This window comes from Perca flavescens, chromosome 15 (genome assembly GCF_004354835.1).
Source record: "Perca flavescens isolate YP-PL-M2 chromosome 15, PFLA_1.0, whole genome shotgun sequence".
Classification (NCBI taxonomy): domain Eukaryota; kingdom Metazoa; phylum Chordata; class Actinopteri; order Perciformes; family Percidae; genus Perca; species Perca flavescens.
This window is the reverse complement of record NC_041345.1, coordinates 12,404,727-12,423,560: the sequence shown is the minus strand read 5'-3', so window position 1 is coordinate 12,423,560 and position 18,834 is coordinate 12,404,727. Positions and strand designations below refer to the sequence as shown.

General features: G+C 41.8%; 1 protein-coding gene across 1 annotated transcript in view; it reads left to right on the top strand.

Annotated features, from left to right (window-relative positions):
• Positions 1-18,834, top strand: part of coro7 (coronin 7) — a 109,704-nt gene that overhangs the window by 15,590 nt on the left and 75,280 nt on the right. The window contains exons 8-9 of the mRNA XM_028598753.1: positions 15,063-15,146; positions 16,110-16,192. Of these exons, the coding sequence (XP_028454554.1) occupies positions 15,063-15,146; positions 16,110-16,192 (167 nt within the window). The remainder of the gene's footprint in view (positions 1-15,062; positions 15,147-16,109; positions 16,193-18,834) is intronic.

Below are 18,834 nucleotides of genomic sequence, written 5' to 3'. Positions count from 1 at the left end.
AGCATTCTCCCCAGTAAATGTGTGATGACATGAAGCATACAATTTAACACAGTAGTGCAAGATAATAATATATAAACAACTTTTTTCTTTTTTTTTTTTTACAGTGATGACTGGGAGATGACTTTTATTTTCTTTGTAACAACACTATGATGCACTCACATCCTCTCCTGCTTTTAAAAATCTCATGTTAATGCCATGTTAAGTAAGATTCCAAACCGTAGGGAGCAAACATGCTCCGTTCAAAGGGAATTGCAAACTGTGAAGTGAACAACTGAACGATTTCATCACTTTGCCTGAAGCTCACAAGCAAGATTACCCATCAGTCACTGTGCCTCGCTAAAAACGACAGCGTACGTCTTTTTAAATGAATCGGAACCCATTCATTCACAAGTTAAACATACATTTCAATAGAATACATTTATTATTATTTATAATTTTATCCGTTTTTGTTTCAGTTCAGTGGAGTAACATTTCCACAGTAGCAGCAATGTATCCAAGGTGTTTGCGTTACCAGCCTTGGTGACGTTGCAGTGTGTTCTGAATGGAAGAATTTTGTCGAGGGAAGTTCCCTTAACAGACGTTCCCTGATCAGGGAGTAAGGAGAACTGTGGTTCGGAACGTCATGGCTTGGCTTGACATTTCAACCTGCGTTATGCTGTATCAAAATGCACATATTCACAGTTTATTTCTACAGGTCTGTTTCTTCTTTAACATTAGCTTTTTTTTGCCCTTCTCTGCTCTCTCTCACCCCATTGTCTCACTCATGGGGTTTGTCTCTTTCTATATACTCACCCTCTTTTCCAAACACCCTCATGCACGGTGCATTGTTCCTGTATCTTCCTCCATCAAGGCCCTGCTGGGTTCAGGACCTGGTAATAGGTAATAGTCAGTGGTTTAACTTAGCACAGATGTTGTGCCCCTCTTTCTTCTCATCTCTCTCCATCTCCCTGTGTTACTGGCCACCTCTCTGCCAGTGATCGTTATAGTTTGAATAATTTTGGCAGTGCGGAGAGGTGTCTTTCCTAATGAGGGAACAAACTCTAAACAGTTTGGCAAAACGGTGGCATAAAATCTGGATATTCCATTGCTGCCTTGGATGGAGTCTGTCTGAATTACGATTGATATATCAATGCTTAGATTTTATGACTTAACTCCTCTATGTGCTTATTTTTATTGTAAACTAAGGGATAATCTTGCCTTGGGTTTGGTTTAATGTCATGTTTGAATTACGCTGTGTGTGTGTGTGTGTGTGTGTGTGTGTGTGTGTGTGTGTGTGTGTGTGTGTGTGTGTGTGTGTGTGTGTGTGTGTGTGTGTGTGTGTGTGTGTGTGTGTGTGTGTGTGTGTGTGTGTGTGTGTGTGTGTGTGTGTGTGTGTGTATAAACAAAAGGATGACTTAATGAATGTTGGTCAGTCTGGTTGCTGGAAAAGGATCTGAGGGGGTCAAGAAGTGCAGGGGTGAAAGAGAAGGGGGACGTTTGAAGGTTTTAGCTGCTTTAGCAAATCTCGTGTGTGTGTGGAAATATTTCTTTTTCTTTTGGAGGAAAGGGGTAAGAGTGGGTGCCAGCTGGCAGCGACGGAGCTCTTTGCTCACATGTTTGTGAGCGGAGGCCTCATTAGTGTGCTGGCTGCTCGGGGACTCAACTAATTACAGCCCTACGCACACATGTGGGTGACACCTGGAGCCAAAATTTGATGACGATTAGCTGTTTTTCCTTCTGCATCCTGAGAGGGAAGAGTCATTATCATGGGAATTAGTGCCTTCTTCAGCTGTCAGCCCTATTTTGTGAATGCATATTTTATTTTTTATTTTTTTAAAGATCTGAGGGGACAAGGAGCTGGAAGAAGGAAGATTCAATAAAACAATTATAATTGTGTCTTGGTAAATGAGATCAGTCTTCATGGTAGTCACTTGTTTTGGCAAGTTTCTGTTATCATTTAATACAAGAAATTAATCACAACCTTTATCAGCACAGTTTCAGCATCTCACAGCTCCCATGTGACTTCACCTCAATTTATCCTCTTTATCTCTACTTCACTTTTTAGGAACTACAATGTGGTTTGTTATTGTATCATCCGTTTTATGATGTATGTGTATGTTGTGTGTGATGTCTTTAAGCCACTGGGACCTTGAATTTCCCCTTGTGGATCAATAAAGTGTCTGTCTGTCTGTCTGTCTTCTCTACCCGGTGTTGTTTTAACAATGGTCGATTATTGTGGTTTGTTTAAGTGTGTGGCATGAAAGTAGCTGAAAGCCGCTGTGCTGTTTGTGTGAATGGATGTTTGTACCAATGATACAGATCAAGTGGGATTGTGTGCATCAGACCTCTGGTCATTGCAGGGAATTTAATTACGTAGAGGGCTTGATGTGTGCATATCGTGACATACACTAGCATGTGTACAAGACAATCATTGAGACGCACACATCAGACCGAGCAGCATAGCAGAAGTTGACCTGTAAGACTGTCAAATGAAATCCACATATACATTGGTATACAGTAGGCCCCCCCACACGACAGAGCGAGAACAAGACACAGCTGAGGCCAACCTCAGAGAGCCCAGAGGGAAATAAAGTGCAGTGTGGGCTCCATCCTAGGCTAGGCTAGCTGACCTTAGTGTGACCAAACGCTGGTGCTATTTCCATTATCCTGGTTTTCTCTATATGCTACAGGAAGCCAGTGTGAAGACCTCAGAACTGGAGTGATGTGAGTTTTTAGGGAGACCTGTAAAGACACAAATGCAGTAGTCGAGTCTCGTGAAGATAAAAGCATGGACAAGTTTTTCTAAATCCTGCTGAGTCCTTTAACCCTTGATACACTGTATTCTCAAGGTGATAGTAGGCTGACTTTGTAAGTGTCTTAATGCGGCAGTTGAATTTTAGGTCTGAGTCCATGACTACACCAAGAATACTGGCTTTGTCTGTTGTTTTTAACATTGCTAATTGAAGCTGAGTGCTGACTTTTAATCATACCTGGGATGAAAGTTTTTTTTTTTTTTTTTTTTTTTTTTTTTTTTTGGGGGCATTTTACGCCTTTATTTTGATAGGACAGATGAAGTCATGAAAGGGGAGAGAGAGGGGGAATGACATGCAGCAAAGGGCCAAAGGTCTGAGTCGAACCCGTGACCGCTGCGTCGAGGAGTGAACCTCTATACATGTGCGCCTGCTCTTCTCTAGGATCAATGTAAATCTACATATTTCTAACTGGACCTTGTGTTGTATGAAACTTAAAGTAAAGTTTTAAAGTAAAGGGGAATGTCTGGAACTGGTGTGGTGCAGTCAATGACTCGCTCTACCTCCTGAGCCACAGCTGCATACCTGCATTGGCACTGAATGTTTTTCCTCTATGCTTACTGTTTCTGTGAGCATAGGGGGCCCTGAAATCTGGCTCACACATGTCTTAAAAATGCCACTTCCTTAGGTCATCTTTTACTAATTGAGCTTCTTAAGAAAACAGGTTCTGCTACAATCTGTGGTTGCATGCAAGAGCTAAGTTGTGCTCCCTGAGTGAAGCTGTTGAGTGTTGGGGTAAAGTTTGCGTTGGAGGGCCTGTCGTATTTGGGAATTCTCTGCAGAGCAGTGTGAGCGGCGGCAGGAGATTGAGCGCTTTGTTAGCATAGTGAAGATGAGGTACTTCATCAAGCTGTCAGTCACCTGCCCCGTGCTCTGCTGCTGCACATAGAGTATGCCAGGGCTCAACTGGGCGTTGAAATGATACCCAGTGTTTAAAATATATAAGTAGAGATGGCCCGATACCATTTTTTGCTTCCCGATACCGATTCAGATACCTGAACTTGTGTATCGCCCGATACCGAGTACCGATCCGATACCAGTGTGTCATATATTTTATTATGCTTTAACAGCTGTATACTACTCTCCCTGTATGGATGTGATATTATTTCTATCTTTGTGAAACATGAACAAACACAAACGATGAACGCCACAGAACTTTCTTTTATTGTCCATTTTGACAGTCAGTTATAACGGAAAAAGAACATAAATAATCTACTTTAACGTAGATTTTCTTTAGGGCTTTATTACGTGGTATCGGATCGGTGCATAAACTCCAGTACTTACCGATACCAGCGTTTTAGGCAGTATCGGAGCCGATACCGATACTGGTATCGGTATCGGAACATCTCTATATATATATATAAGCCTTAACATTGTTTAGCATGTTACACACTTGATCTCATTGCACGTGTATGCCCCTTTAGGCTAACACCTGCTGCAGTAATTATAATTACATTAAACTTGTTTTTCTACCATTCGTTGCAGAATTTTGTTTTGATATATAAGATTTCTCAAGTCCTTGAAGTGGATGCAGAAAAGATCCAATATTGCACTTTGATTACAGTAAACAAATAGTAGATCAAGAAAGGTTTGTAAAAAAAAAAAAAATAATAGCCCCCAGTATTTATACAGATTATCATGATTGTGCACAAATTACATGAACATGACATGCCTTGCACACATGTGCCTCCCGAGCAAATCCCACTGTGCACAAATCATGCTTCCATACAAATGTGTGGGGGTACTTTGAAGATGTGAAGCCTCTATGAAGTGGTTTCAGGGAGGGAGCAAAGCCAGCCAACTGTATCCGTCGCAGCTATGAAAGAGCCATAAATGACAACAGGCACTGGAGGCCTGTGTCAGGCTAAAGGGGTTGAGGGGCCTCATAAGCTAAAGGTACTTTATTTGTCACACACACGTACATGTAGCGAAATTCATTCTCTGCATTTAACCCATCCCTCAAGGGAGCAGTGGGCAGCCAATGGGGGAAACTGGAGCACCCGGAGGAAACCCACGCAAACATGGGGAGAACATGCAAACAAGAAACCATCCCAAAGAGTCATCTCTTTGTTTTTACAGAGCAGGTCTGGCGTGCAGATTCTCGTCAGCTGGGTGTTGGAGTTCTTGCTGTTGTCTGCAGCATCATTCCTTCCTCTGTCATTAGTACCCTGCCATGGATATCTGGTTGGATTTAAAGGACCAAGTTACTGCATCTCTAGAATATTCATTGTTTTAAACTCAATAACCACAGTAACCATCAAAAACCCCAGAGATCACCAAACATGCTCTTGAAATCTCTTCTGGCTCTCTAGTGCTTCTTTTTGACTGAAACACATATTCGGGCAATCCAATGGTCCCGTCAATCATGTTAGTTCCAGAAACTGACCAGCTCTATGTGATGCTCTGATCCAAAACTAGCCTCTGTGACCTTGGGTAGTTTTCCCGTAGGGAGACCTCTGCCAGTAGGCACAGTGCAGTTGGTGCCAGTACTCCCACAGTGTGGTGTGATTGACCACAGCCCAAGCTGGCACGGTTGCCTGGCTGGATTTCTGACTATGGCCACACGGCCCAATTAGCACCGTGGCTCAACAATCGCAGCCTTTCTCCCACTTTGGGATTTCATTTCATTTAGTAAGGCACTTAAACTGATTTGTTTGGACCAAAAATCACAATGCAAGTCTGCCTCGCTGCACCCAAAACCTAGTTAGGAGGACTCAGAGTTGATTTTGGAAAACATTTAATGCCATCCTGATGTGTGATTCATGACTCTACCAATACTAATAGACCATTGGATTAAGGGATTATTTACTTCCCATAATTCATTTTTACACGACTAGTTTAGCTGGCCCTTTTTCTTGATTCTTTGGCTCTTTTCCTGGATGCTCCATCAATCTAGTGTATATATAGGCAGATGACCTCTTGTCTGTAGTCATCCAAAATAAGCAAAATGAAAAACAAGTGAGCCTTGGCTAGATCTGTTGAGCGAATGATTGTAAGTGGATAGCAAGCAACCTGCACTGGCTCAGGCTGGGAAATCATTTTTACACCTGCCCCCTCAGATTCTTTAACAAAGGCACATGCTGGATATTATTACTTCTTCAATTACCAAATAGACATAGGCAGGACATACAGTATTTGCGATGTTTTTTTGGCTGGGCGTGTGTCCATTCACCTTCATGGATTAGTGTCACTTGACACACATAATTGAATGAAATCTCCTGTTTAAAATAATTGTAGCTCTTTTAATTTGGACAATCTGGAAAGTGTATGAGTTTAAATGTTGATGAGAGAACAGAGACTGCAGCAAACAAATGACCGCAGCAGCAGTAGAAGTTAGGTAGTGTTTTGCCAGCACATGAAAGCCTACACCGGTGAGAAAGCGGGGCCTCCTGCACTGCGGCTACCAGAGCGCTTGTACATACAACGTCCTTTTTTCCTGCCTGATTTTTAGTCACTTGTGGACAAACCGCACATCTTATATTCAATGCAGCCTTAAAACATCTGTCTAACCTGTGCTGTGGCTGTCCTTATCTCTCATTTAATGTATCTTTCTCATTTTCTTCCTAACACTTTGACATTCTCTATCTTTTTACTTCTGTCATGCACTGTCATCAGGGAACTGGTCGCTTGTTAAACTCCTTTTTTCCATCTACCTCTTTTCCCCTCTTGATTTATTTTTCCATGGGGTAGAATGATTCCTAGGGCCAGTATTTTTTTCCTGCCCTCTTAAAACACAGGGTGACGTCTTTGCGGCGGGCAGTCAGTGGCGATCAGTCTCACAAAGTCTCCATGGGTCACAGAAACTGAGCCAGCTCTCTGTCCTGTCGGCCAGAAACGTGTAATTATTGATCCAGCGATTCATGATATTTTTTTACGTTTAAGCCGAAACATTCGATTTGTTGGTAAACCAAACAGTTCATTGACAGAAAATTATTAAGAAACAATTTTGATAGTTGATAGATGATTGTTGATTGGTCCAACAAAAGTAAACATTTGTGCCCTATGGCTCCGGGAAACGGAATGATGTTCGGGTTCGGGTCGGGCTCGGTCACATCAGCGCGATAAGGCATTGAACATTTTAAATTTAAAAAAATCGTATTATGTAGGTGCGCGCCTGTGTTAACGTGCGCTTGTTGCCCCGTATGCGCTCATCTGTTGACATTTCCGAATGCCGACTACAGTTGCTTAATAAAAGCGGGCTTTCCACACAAACAATGTACATGTGTCATTAGTGTGTGAAAAAAACGAGATTTTAACTGTGTCGGGCTCGGACATAAATATCTTAATGCCTAGACAGAAAATGCACCCCGATCCGCACTCTAGTGTAAATGCAGCTTGTTGTTAACTGTAACAACATCCATGACAGCATTGCACCTGTCACCTTTATGATAAAGGAAATATAGGATATGTAGTATATGTAGTGTTTGGGGAGCGTGTAGGATGAAATTGAGGAAATCCCACCCTGATCCCCATAAGATGGATGTGTCTTGTGTGTAAAACCAAGGGTGTAGTATTGGCCTTTTTTTCCCTATTTATTTCTCTATTCTCTATCCTCCTCTGTGTCTTTATCCCTCCACATTTGTTCCCATTAGGGCTAAGAGGAAGAGTGAAGGGATAGAAAAGAAAAAGATCCAAACTACTGACCTAAGGAGAAGAAATCTGGATATCCCATTCTAGCTGGATACTATATTTAACTGGGGATCAGTCCAGTTTGTATCACTAGTCCCTCCCCAGGGGCTGCAGGTCTTGCCTGGTGTCTGTAGAGTAGACCTGGCCTCGTGGCTGTGCTCATAGCCCTGTTGGCTCACATCTCAGCTAGTTTTTCTTTTTTTACTGCACGGTGCTTTTCATTTGCTGACACAAAGGAAATGAGACGGGGGGAAGAATGACTGCAGGCAAGGATGATGGCCATAACAGTCTGTGAGGTGAATCAGTAGAAGTCGTACTTGGCTAAAATTTTAGCATGTATGTATTTTGCCACTTAATAATTGTTTGGAAATTGCATATACTATTATTAGTACTCGCTGATGTTCTTGTTCATCCATCGTGAGTTTAAGATGTATGATCCCCGCGTGTCAGTGGGGTCACTCCTCGGATTTATGCTATTACAGCTGCACCTAAGGATTTACTCGGTGTTGTCATTTCCTTAGATTCCACTCCCTGCCCAGCTACTGACCTCGCACATTCATTTTCATCTTCAGAAAGGGAGAGAGAGCAGAGGAAGGAGACATATGGAAAAATGGGCTTGTGGCTTCTGGATTTTTTTTGGAGAAATGAGCAAAATGTAAGATGGTTCCAATTAACAGAGAAAAAGTAGCGGTAAGCAGCAGGGTAAATGAAAGAATAAAATGGCTGGTTTGATTTTCATCTTCTGGTTTGATTTTCATCTTCTGATGAAAATCAAACCAGTTCTCTGCTTTTTTCTTTTTTTTCTCCGATTTTTAGAAGCCTGCCTGCTTCTGTAAAGTCAGGGCTACATTTGAGATAGTGAATCCTGACTCAGAAACACAAATTAAATGGGCCATGAAGATAGAACAGGATGAAGAAAACCCAGTAATTGCTGAAAAGACCAATTCGCCATGGATGAAAAGCCTGAGAGAGAGTCTGTTTCAGGGGTGATGAAAGCTACAAAGCAACGGTTATTGATTAGAGGAGGGGAAATTAAAGGAAAAGGAATGATGACTCTGAGAAGAGTGGAAAGACTGAGAGGGGCCAAAATAAGGAGCAGGTTGAAGAGATGAGTGGCTGCAGCTGGGGCTATAAATGGTGTAGTGTTGCCTACAGTATAAGACATGCAGTATTACATAGCAAAGCAGGGACAAGAACTGGTAAACAAAATCCTTTTGTTACCATGAAATTGAGTTACAATAAGGAGGCAACATACGTATCTCCCATTACAAGTTTACTTACAAGACTTTTTTTATGCGTCACAAGTCTTAATTTCTTGTTTGACATTTTGGGAAATTTTGCTAATTTTGCCGAGTGTTAGATGAGAAGTTCATTCTCATGTATGTATAGCCGTTTTCACATATGAACTCCAGACTATGTCCGAGACATTAGGTCCCAACGTAGCCCGGAGGTTCCCTCTCACACATGTAGCACATAACAGGAGATTGTCCGTGTCGAATGTGTTCTCACTTACTGGAAATACTCTGTTTGGTTTAGACAAGGGATGGCGCTGGGTAGAGCGTGCTGCAGGCAGGACAGATTACACCGCATCATGCAGCCGTTCATAATTTAGTCATAAACAGCTAAATCTCTTGCTGTTCTCTAACGGTTTTGGCATCGGCCTTAACCAATAGAAGTTCCCGAATCTGGTCGTCTCTCCAGTTAGACATTTTCGTTGCTGTATTCATGCAAATCACCTCCTTCTTCACCCTCAGATGTTTTTCTTCCAGTTTTGTGCGAGCGGCATGAAATGTCATCAACACGCCCAATCACTTTCTGTGAATTTTTACACATTCAGCGTAATCAGAGATTACACCAATTTTGTACTAAGGAGCAGGGAGGGTAATCCCCATTTGATATCCGATCCAAATGTTTCAGACATTTGCGTTCTCTCATACATCTCCGCTGGGTAATGTCTAGATAATTTCAGGTTTACAGTGCATGTGTGAAAGCGGCTATATATGATAAATGTGAAGCTGCAGCCGGTTAGCGTAGCTTAGCATAAAGACGGGATAGGGTGGGAAATGGCTAGCTTGGCTGTGTACAATCACCGCTTGCCATTTATGTTGCTTAATAATTGATAGACAGATGTAAATGTGGTATCTTACACTTGGCAAGAAATCAAATAAGTGTACAGTATTTTAATCAAAATGTTGAACTATTCCCTTAACTAAAAGCCCAACTGCAATACACAACTACAATAGAAAAACTGCAAATGCCGGCTGATATTTTGCTCATTTTTCATGTGAAATGACGAATGTGTTTGAACTTTTCAGAGCAGAAGTGTATGGTTGACATAATCTACTCTAAACACGCATTATTTGACTGGAGGATCTCCCATTAAACTGTGTAATAAGACTGGGTGAAGTTGAGAAAATAAGCACTCAATCTTCCAGCACACTTAATTTATTTCTGCACCACTGGCACTCTTTGTTAAATACTTACACCCCCATTTAGCCGATACGCAGAGAGATGGAAAGACAGACAAAAAGAGAGTCATAGAGGGAGATGCAGAGATTGTGATAGTTCCCATATGTGCATACAGACACCTGATATTTGTCCTGGTGGGTGAATCAACATTCTCTGTGAGTGACACACATGTGCACTCCGTCTGTTGAGATGTTCAGAAGTTAAATAGCTGAGGAAGAAGGACAGAATGAGATGCAGTGATCCTCATTTTTTTATATTGGGAGAGGATATTTAATAGACTTATAAAACCATATTTGGCCCTGCTTGAGTTTGATTGGCATTATCCTGGCCAGCAACGCTTTTCTTTTTCTTCTTTTTGAGCATTCCCTCTTTATAGTTATTAGACCTGGTTTATCACTTTTATCATTCAGCAGTCTGAAAAATATGTTTCCACATCTTGATGCAGACACCTGTGTTGGTAATATTTTTTCCAGATGACTTCCTTTATTATTTGTATGAGCCAGCCACTCCAACAGGTGTAACTGATTCTTTACACCCCCGTTGTGTATTGTGTCAAGTCGTGAACCATTTCTCTTTTCTTTCCGTCCTTCTGTGTGAATCCCATCTGCTTGGATCCTTTGTTTGGCTGCTAAGGAAAACATTTGTCTTCTTTGTCCTCTTTTTCTTTCTCGTCCTCTCCCTATCCATTTCTCCCCGTTTTCAAGTGTGTTGTGATCAATTTGTTGCCTGTCTGTAAGGTTCAGGGGGAGGGGGCGGGGGGCCTCTATTTTAATGGGAAATTTGGGTTAAATTTAAGACTGCAGAGGAGAGATACTGTTTGGCAACATTTACACGTACACACACGGCCCAGATGTTGTGTCCTCTGGCTGCCCTGGGGTTTTCGTAGTAATATAGCTCTCCGCTGGCTGTGTTACGCTTCCTTAAGCTGAAATGTTTATTGAGAAAAGGTGAGCTGGGGCTCAGCACAAACCCCTAATCCTCAATTGCACTTTTATTGCTCAACCCACGAAGCCCTGATGACATCTTCGTCAAAAGGCTTAAAGCTGCACGTGCCTTCATATCCGGGTGAAGGATGACATCATGACGGTGTGATCTATGGAGCGTGCATAGCTGTCTGCTGTGAGACACGTCAGGCCGGTTTATTTGCCTTCAGCCTTGAAGCTGGTTAGCTCAGGCAGCGTAGTGAAGGCCTGAGGGATGCTGTAATGGCAAAACTAAGCCTGTCTGCTCCAGAGCCGGTTCACAGAAAGGTGATATATTTTCAGTGGTTTTTTTTTGGTTTGTTTTTTATTGACAATTACTAGGAGTAATTTGAATTTTTGCCCTCCCCACTCCATAATCAGGTCTGTAGGCAGGATAACGATGGGTGTATTTTGAAGCTTGTGTATTGGTCCTAATACCATTTTAGCCAAGCTAGTGACATGTCTCTAAGGATGGCAATTTTGGTCCAACGATCTATCACTTTGGTACATCCTGAAATATCTCATTAACTATTGGATGGATTGCTATAAAACTTTGTACAGACATTTATGGTCCCCAGACGATGACATGGCCAACCCCTGACTACCACCAGCAGCTGGTTGACATTTTTTGGGTATTAGTGATATGTCTTGATATCTATTGCATCTATTACAATTATTTGGCAGACGGCCATGTGTTGTTTCGCTGCTGCCCGCTGCGTTGGCACCCCCAATGAGCCAATGGACTTACTCCATTCAAATAAATGAGGGGGCTTTTTTAATGCAGCGCTCAGCTCTGTCTGAATACGGCTTTAGTCTTGTTCACCCCTATTAGGCTATTTTTCATCGTATTAGAGAGTAATGACAATGATGGGAAACTCAGACTCAGATCATTTTGACACACTCTTCTGGTGCTCAGCAATAGTCATGCTGATGCATGACTGAATATGGCAAAAAAGTGATGATGCAGAATTTGTGCCGTTTACTCTGGCATGTAATATGAACACAATTGGAATCTCCTGCTGTCAGCCAGAAATATTAATCAGACACCACATGTTGCTCCTAAAAACAGTTCCAGTGTCAAACAGACCCTGAGTCAGAGCTCAACTCGTTCCTAGTTTGGTCAGAGTACCAACTCTGCATTGTCTTGCCCCTGGAAGGAAATCGGCCAGTGGTGCCGTTGATGAACCGCTCAATGGCAATGAATTATCTTTGTGTCTGTTTATACCGTGTTGGCTGTAAACTTTTCTCCTTCCCCCGCTCTTTTCTGATCTATCACTTTTTTGGAGGTCTTAGTTTACTCTGGACCTCTTTCCTTCATCTGGACTATTCTTCAACTGACTCACTTGCAGGGACTTACCAAGACATATATGAGTTCAGTTACCTGCACAAGGCATACCGGCCGACTGCTGGCTGAAAAAATGATCTTGAGTTACGATTTAAGTGTTTATTCAATCCAGGACTTATTATCAACTCTGTCAGAGCTCTGGTAGCGGTGCTTCAGAAACGTGTTTGAGAGCTAGTTCAGTAGAGTGTTTTCAAATCCCTCTTAGTGGATAAAGCTATTTAGGAGCACACCAGGAGCCAGAAAACATCTGTATTGCATACAGATGGTGTCAGATAAAACACTGGTATGGACAAAGACATATCATCCCTGAGAGAGGTGCAGAAGTGCACATCTGAGAATTTCCTTTTTAAAACCATGATTTGATGTCGGCATGTGCTCCCTGTAACAATGTCAAGTCCCCTTATAGCTGTGAACAATAAATTTGGTTTGAAAGACCAATGTGGCCTATAAGCACACATTCAACTGGTTGCGTTTGATTTATAGTTTGTTCTGCTTCACTGACAGGGATGGTTCCAGCACAGGAGTCTCCGCCTAAGCTTTACATTTAGCGGAAAAGTCAATCATTTTGGGAAAGAATGTTGTTTCCAACTCAAAATTTAGAGGAGAGAAATTTGATCCATTTCATCTCTATGTATCCAGTGAATAGACGTGTGATAAGAAGCCTGGCTTATCTTTAAGAAAGGGCTTTTTATTTCCTTTTCTAAACGTTGAATAAGAAGATTGATACCACTGTCATATCTGTGCATTAAGTACGAAGCTGAAGCCAGAAGGTGATTAGCTGAGCTTAGCATGAAGACTTAAAGCAGGGGGAGAGAGCTAGCCTGGCTTACTTCAAAGTTAAAAAAATCTGCCTATTAACACCTCTAAAGCGCACTAATTTGCACATTGAATCTTGTTCTTTTAATTCGTACAGAAACATAGATGTAAAAATTACATTAATGGTTTTGGGATAGTTACTTGTAGTATATATAACTTGGCAAACATCAGCTGGGGGCAGTAACTCCCTTGAGTCTTTTTGTCTCAGTGAGGTTGCCAGGCAACCAGGGTAGGACATGATTTTTGGGATGATGCATGTGCTTAGTCACTGCCCCGAGTGGTTGCTGATCAACAAATGATTAATCCAAAAAGCCTTGCCTCATTTCTACATATCAATATCTACTAAACAAGATAAGACACTTAACGTACTCCCATGGGTAAGGGAGTACACTTTTAAAGTTAATTTTCATTAAAACAATGTCCACCCTTATCCTTAATTTTCTTCAGTCCCTAGAATTCCTGCACCACCTGTCTAACATATGTGTCTCATTTATTGTCCACATGTACTAGAGTAAGAAGCACCCTGGAGAGGATTTGGGAAGAGCAAACGGCAATGAAATAAATGTTTGATTTAGACCGTTTAAAGAAATTTTATCCAAACCTCGGTTTCTCTCTTACAGCAGTTGATTCTCAAACCACTTGGCTGGAAGTGTGGCGAGAGTGACGTCAGTAAGGAGAGAAAAGGAAGGGGGGGTTTGAGTTAGAATTGACAGGGCCCACATGTGTGTCCCTCTATGCACTCAAGTTGGATTTAATATTTCTGTGTTGATTCCCATTTGTCAACTTCAGTTGTAGATTTGGCAAGTGCCCATTGGGCTCAAACATAGCTGTACATTAATGGAGGTTGTCCAGTGCAGAGCCATGTTACCCTTTAACCTACCTCATGCTTAGGGGTGTAACAGGGCAGCTCAAGTTCTCCCTATTTGTTTTTACAATTTGTCATCTGCCGCCATGTAACAATGACAGGAGAATGAGGCAGCACACTCTGTGGAGAGATGGGAGTGTTAAGCCTTAGAAAATAAGCCTCTGTCCTTTTGCCATACACAGGCATCCAGCCACGCTCCTCAGGGTTAGTGTGGCCATAAAAATGACTGCAGCAATTTGGGGAGACACAGTGGGCGGATGGGCTCCTGTTCCATTGAAACTCTATTGCTGACCTCCATGCCTTATGGGAAAGCTCAGTGTAACTCTAGTATTAGTAGTACACAGATACCCAGGGGCTCACTGACTGACTAATACATAACGGGTACTAGGGACCTGACACATAAGCTCTAAATAGCATGATTTTAGGGCCTTTTTAAGCTCTAGTTACTTAGAAACAACACTTCTAAGTAATTAAATGGCAGTCTATGAGCCATCCTTGTACATCTTCTCTCTTTTGTCCTCACCTTCACAGTTACAGTTCGTGTATGGCTTGGCTCAATAACAGCACAGTGTTTGAGTACAATGCGTACAAAATCCAGCACATTAACTTACTTATGCTCCATTCCACTTGCTCCTTTTTTTTAACATTTTGTCCTTACGAACATGCACATTCTCTCATTTCAACACCTGCAGTTGTTTTTAGCTCTTACCTCTGACAACATGTGTTATTTATTTCAGCATGACAGTGCTGTTTTGACACATATTCCCCATGGAAACAGTGTAACAAAGTCTCAGTACCATGAACACACACACACACAGAGATGTGGATTCACAGTTTGGTAATCTAAGATGCACTTGGGGCAGAAGTCACCTTGTCTGCTACATCAACAATAACAAGCGTTCCTTTCATGGGACAAGTCCTGTTCTGTCCAACTGCAGGGATCTGTCAGAGGCCTCTGGGAATAGTCCTTTCTGTCTTTCTTTCTCTGTCTTTTTCTCTTCCCTGCAAATCATTCACTCATCATCACCCTCCTCGTTATCTTGAACTACACCTCAAAGTTATGCTTAAAGTTAGGGTTCATCATAGAGACATTGACTTCACGAAGTTAGGATCAAGAAGTCAAGTAAGATGTATTTAAGTTGTTATGTTGTCGTCCGATTTAAAACATTTCATTGTATTCCCCACAGAGTGCCAAGAGCCTTCAGAACAACAAGGATTCACGCATCCTGTGGGCCAAAGACGACCTTTTACTCACCACCGGCTTTGATATGGTGAGAATCTCTTTGTTCATTGTGCATTTACCAAGAGTCTTGTGTTTCTGAGTTATTATCTTGTGAAGCAAGTACATATGCATATGCACTAGGGTTTGACCATTATGAGCTTTTGAGGACTCAGAGACTATTAGTTTGGAACTGAAGTTGCTGGTAGCAACTTTTTTGTGCCAATATTTACTGTTAAATGTGAACATTATGCTATAACAAGACTACAGTAACAGGGTAATTCCTTTTTCAATAAAAATATTGTTTCAATTCTAATGTTGTCATCATACTGGAATTTCTAACTTCGATACAATACCTTGAAAAATATCAATATTCAATACCAGTTTTGATGCTGCGGTGCTAAAATATGGGCTTGCTTGTATCCTTTACCTTTCCTTGTTCTGAGAGGAGGCGGGGCTAAATGGGCAATGCAGTGGTGAGTGTCAAGTATAGACTGTATACTGCCAAGATGGCAATGGCCGGAGCTACCAGGAGCCGCCCACTTTGCATTTAAACATTTGCATGAAAACCCAAAAAATAATATGATATATTTATATTATGAATTATTGGCTATGTAGGGTTTACTCTCTACTAACACAGGAATTTCCCCAGTGTGGGATTAATAAACTCTATCTTATCTTATCTTATTTGCTAAAAGCTCACACAATAATTTATTTTTGCCAGTTTAAGTGTTCAAGTTTTTACTATGTAGTGCCATCAAAAGTATTTTAACAATGGAACGATATATGTTCACTGTCTTGCACTATGCACATACACTCAAAGGTTTTATGCAATGCAATACATTGGCTTTGCTTCTGAGACTGAAGAGTGAAAATTACCATCATGCATTTCTCCACCTGTCAGTGATGGTGCGAAATCATGATCATAAGTGTAACTTCTTAAGAACTCTGAGTCTCGTTTAGTTTCTATGAGCTCATCTGTTGGTATGAATTTTTGTGTGTGTGTTGTGTGTAGATGCGTAGTCGGGAGGTGAGGCTTTGGGACAGCAGGAAGCTGAGCTCTTCTGTCAGCTCGGCGTCACTCGGCACCTCCAGCGGGTGAGTACAGTATTAGTGTGCAACCACTGCCCATGTCACTGAGCGTGTTGCACTTTAATGTCCGTCAGTGACAGCCAGAGGTCATGTTTTACAGTACAAAGTGTGACTGTGCGTGTGTGATTTGACATACTTGGCAAACCGTGTATTTGTGTGGTATTTGGATATTGGTGTGGGGCATTACATATATGGCACAATTTATGGAGGACCTCCACACATTGTGAAGCTGGACGGGCATGCAGACCTCCCAGACTGCTGACACTGTCCCTCATATTCTTGCCATTTCCTGGGTCAGAGCCACACACACACACACACACACACACACACACACACACACACACACACACACACACACACACACACACACCTATCCTCTCTCTGCGACCCTCTGTCCATAATAACTACGAAGGGTCAGGCAACAGCAGTGCACACTTCTCCCTTCAGCTCATCGCGTGTCATTTCTGCTCCTGACCTTCTCCAAATTGCTCCGTTTATTTTTCCAAACACGGCTGCGGAGGACCGGAGGAGAGCGGCAGCGTGGCCAGGCTCCAGAGAAGAGGGGAATGGAAGGATGGAGCAGGAAAGAGAAGAGAGAGGGTGGGAGTGAGGGTTCCTTTGTCAATTCCAACTCATGCATTTTAGTGCTATTATAAACAGGTTTCAGGGCCAAGTCTTTACAAACTAGAGCAGACCGGACTCTGCCAGGTGATTCAGTGCACTATGGTGGATTAAATAAATGTATTATCATTATTATTACTGTAGTAAAGGCAGAGCTGTAGCTGCACAGAGCTTTCTGTGTTAAAGGTTATGGCAGCACATCTGTTCTTTGGCAGAGGTATTTGAGAGTCTGTATGTGCCCATGTTTGGTTGCAGCAAGGACCAGAAAGTGTGAAGATGTACAATGTAAATTTATGTAAATAGTATGAACTTCTTTTTAACTTTTCATTTGAGCGAGACAGATAGTTTGGTTTGGTTTGGTGGCAGCGTCCTCTTCAGGGAAATGGAGGATATCTGATGCCACTTTTTTTTGCTTCCCATTACCAAAGCAAATATGTTTCTCATATATATGATATTCATATTAGTACAAAGTCTAGACAAAATCCCGACAAAACACAGCAAATCAGGAACTGGGATTCTGCTAAAATCACGGAAGCTAGTGTTAATTAGTTAATTTTATTGCAAGGTTTGTCTCCCTGGTGTCTCTGCTTGTAGACAGAGGAATGTTTACTCACCGTCTGTGGCTGCTGTTTTGTAGTTGTGATGATGGCACAACTTGGAGAGAATGTACCAGCAATGTGACGATTTCTAGTGTCCTTCTCATCTGGTGACAAGCTGTTAAGCATTCCTGAAGCCTTCATCCACTGTCTGGTTTTCTAAGTGTCTGTTCACACTTACTTGAATCAGCAGAAGAGCCCACCATATACACTTTATTAGATAAATAGCTTTGAATTTGAGAAAAGCCCATTGGTTTCCTGTATTTTGATATTAGTTAATTCAATATACTATATATTATATATATGTTTTTTTTATTGAACGTAATTGCTGGGGTGTGTGCTTACCCATCTTCAGTGTGTCCTGTGTTAAATCATTTCAGTCATGCTATCATATGCTGGGATGTTGTGTCAGGGAGCGATCGCTCCCAAGGCCACATCCCCTCCAGATGCCTGTAGACCAACACTGATATAAAACAGGTAGGCAGTCAAATGACAGATGAGACCTTGCCCTTTACTGCCATTCTGGTGTTTCATCTTCTTTGCCACAATATTTCCTGCATGCTTCTCTCTCCCAACTCTTCTTCCCTTGTCTATTTTTTCCTCAAACAGAACAGCTATATTAGACTTTGGTGCAGCCACTTTAGTGTCATTTTCATGAAGCTGGTTTTAATCAAATATTTATTTATTTATTTTTGGCTTGTGTTGAAAAGGTCTACAAAGGAGCCTTATGTTTATGAACAGCTTTTTATGCACCATCTCATCCCTCTTCCCACATCTAATTATTTATCCTTCTCCCGCCTGCTCCTAGCTTCTTGCCATGTTAGAATATAGCTGCAGCTTTGACCAAGGTCCCGTCTGGGCTTTTGACCAAAGCTGCTGTTACAGGCCAAGGCTCCATTCCTGTCCGCTAATGTCCACAATGGGGAACATCCAGAACACTGTCAAGAACAAACAAGACTTCAGGAGTTAAATTGGGGGGGAAATGTAATCACTACTTCTTATTTAGTAATTTCCATCTTAGCGCTGGCCAAACACACTATGAAGCTAAATAGCTCCTAGACGTAGTGTGCAATCAGCAAACGCTGATAACAGAAATGTCTGGCCTGTTTCTAGGTAATGGGCAAGGTCAAAATGTTTGTTATTGCTGGCTGTTTATTCAGTCTCACTGCATCTTTTTTTAAATCAATGTTTTAAAATGCAACTGGGGGATGGAGGCTTGTGTCTGGGCCTCTTTCCACTCATGCTAGTCAGTATTTATCCAGTATCTCACTGTGCAGCGAGTTTCTTAAAGGAGAATTCCGGCCAATTTTTACATTGATCTTGATCGCGAATCTTGATATCGAAATATGCGAGTACAGTCGATAGAAGGGGGAAAAAAAAAAAAAGCCGAATCGGTGCGGTCAACACGGAGTAGCGGCAGCTACGTCTATG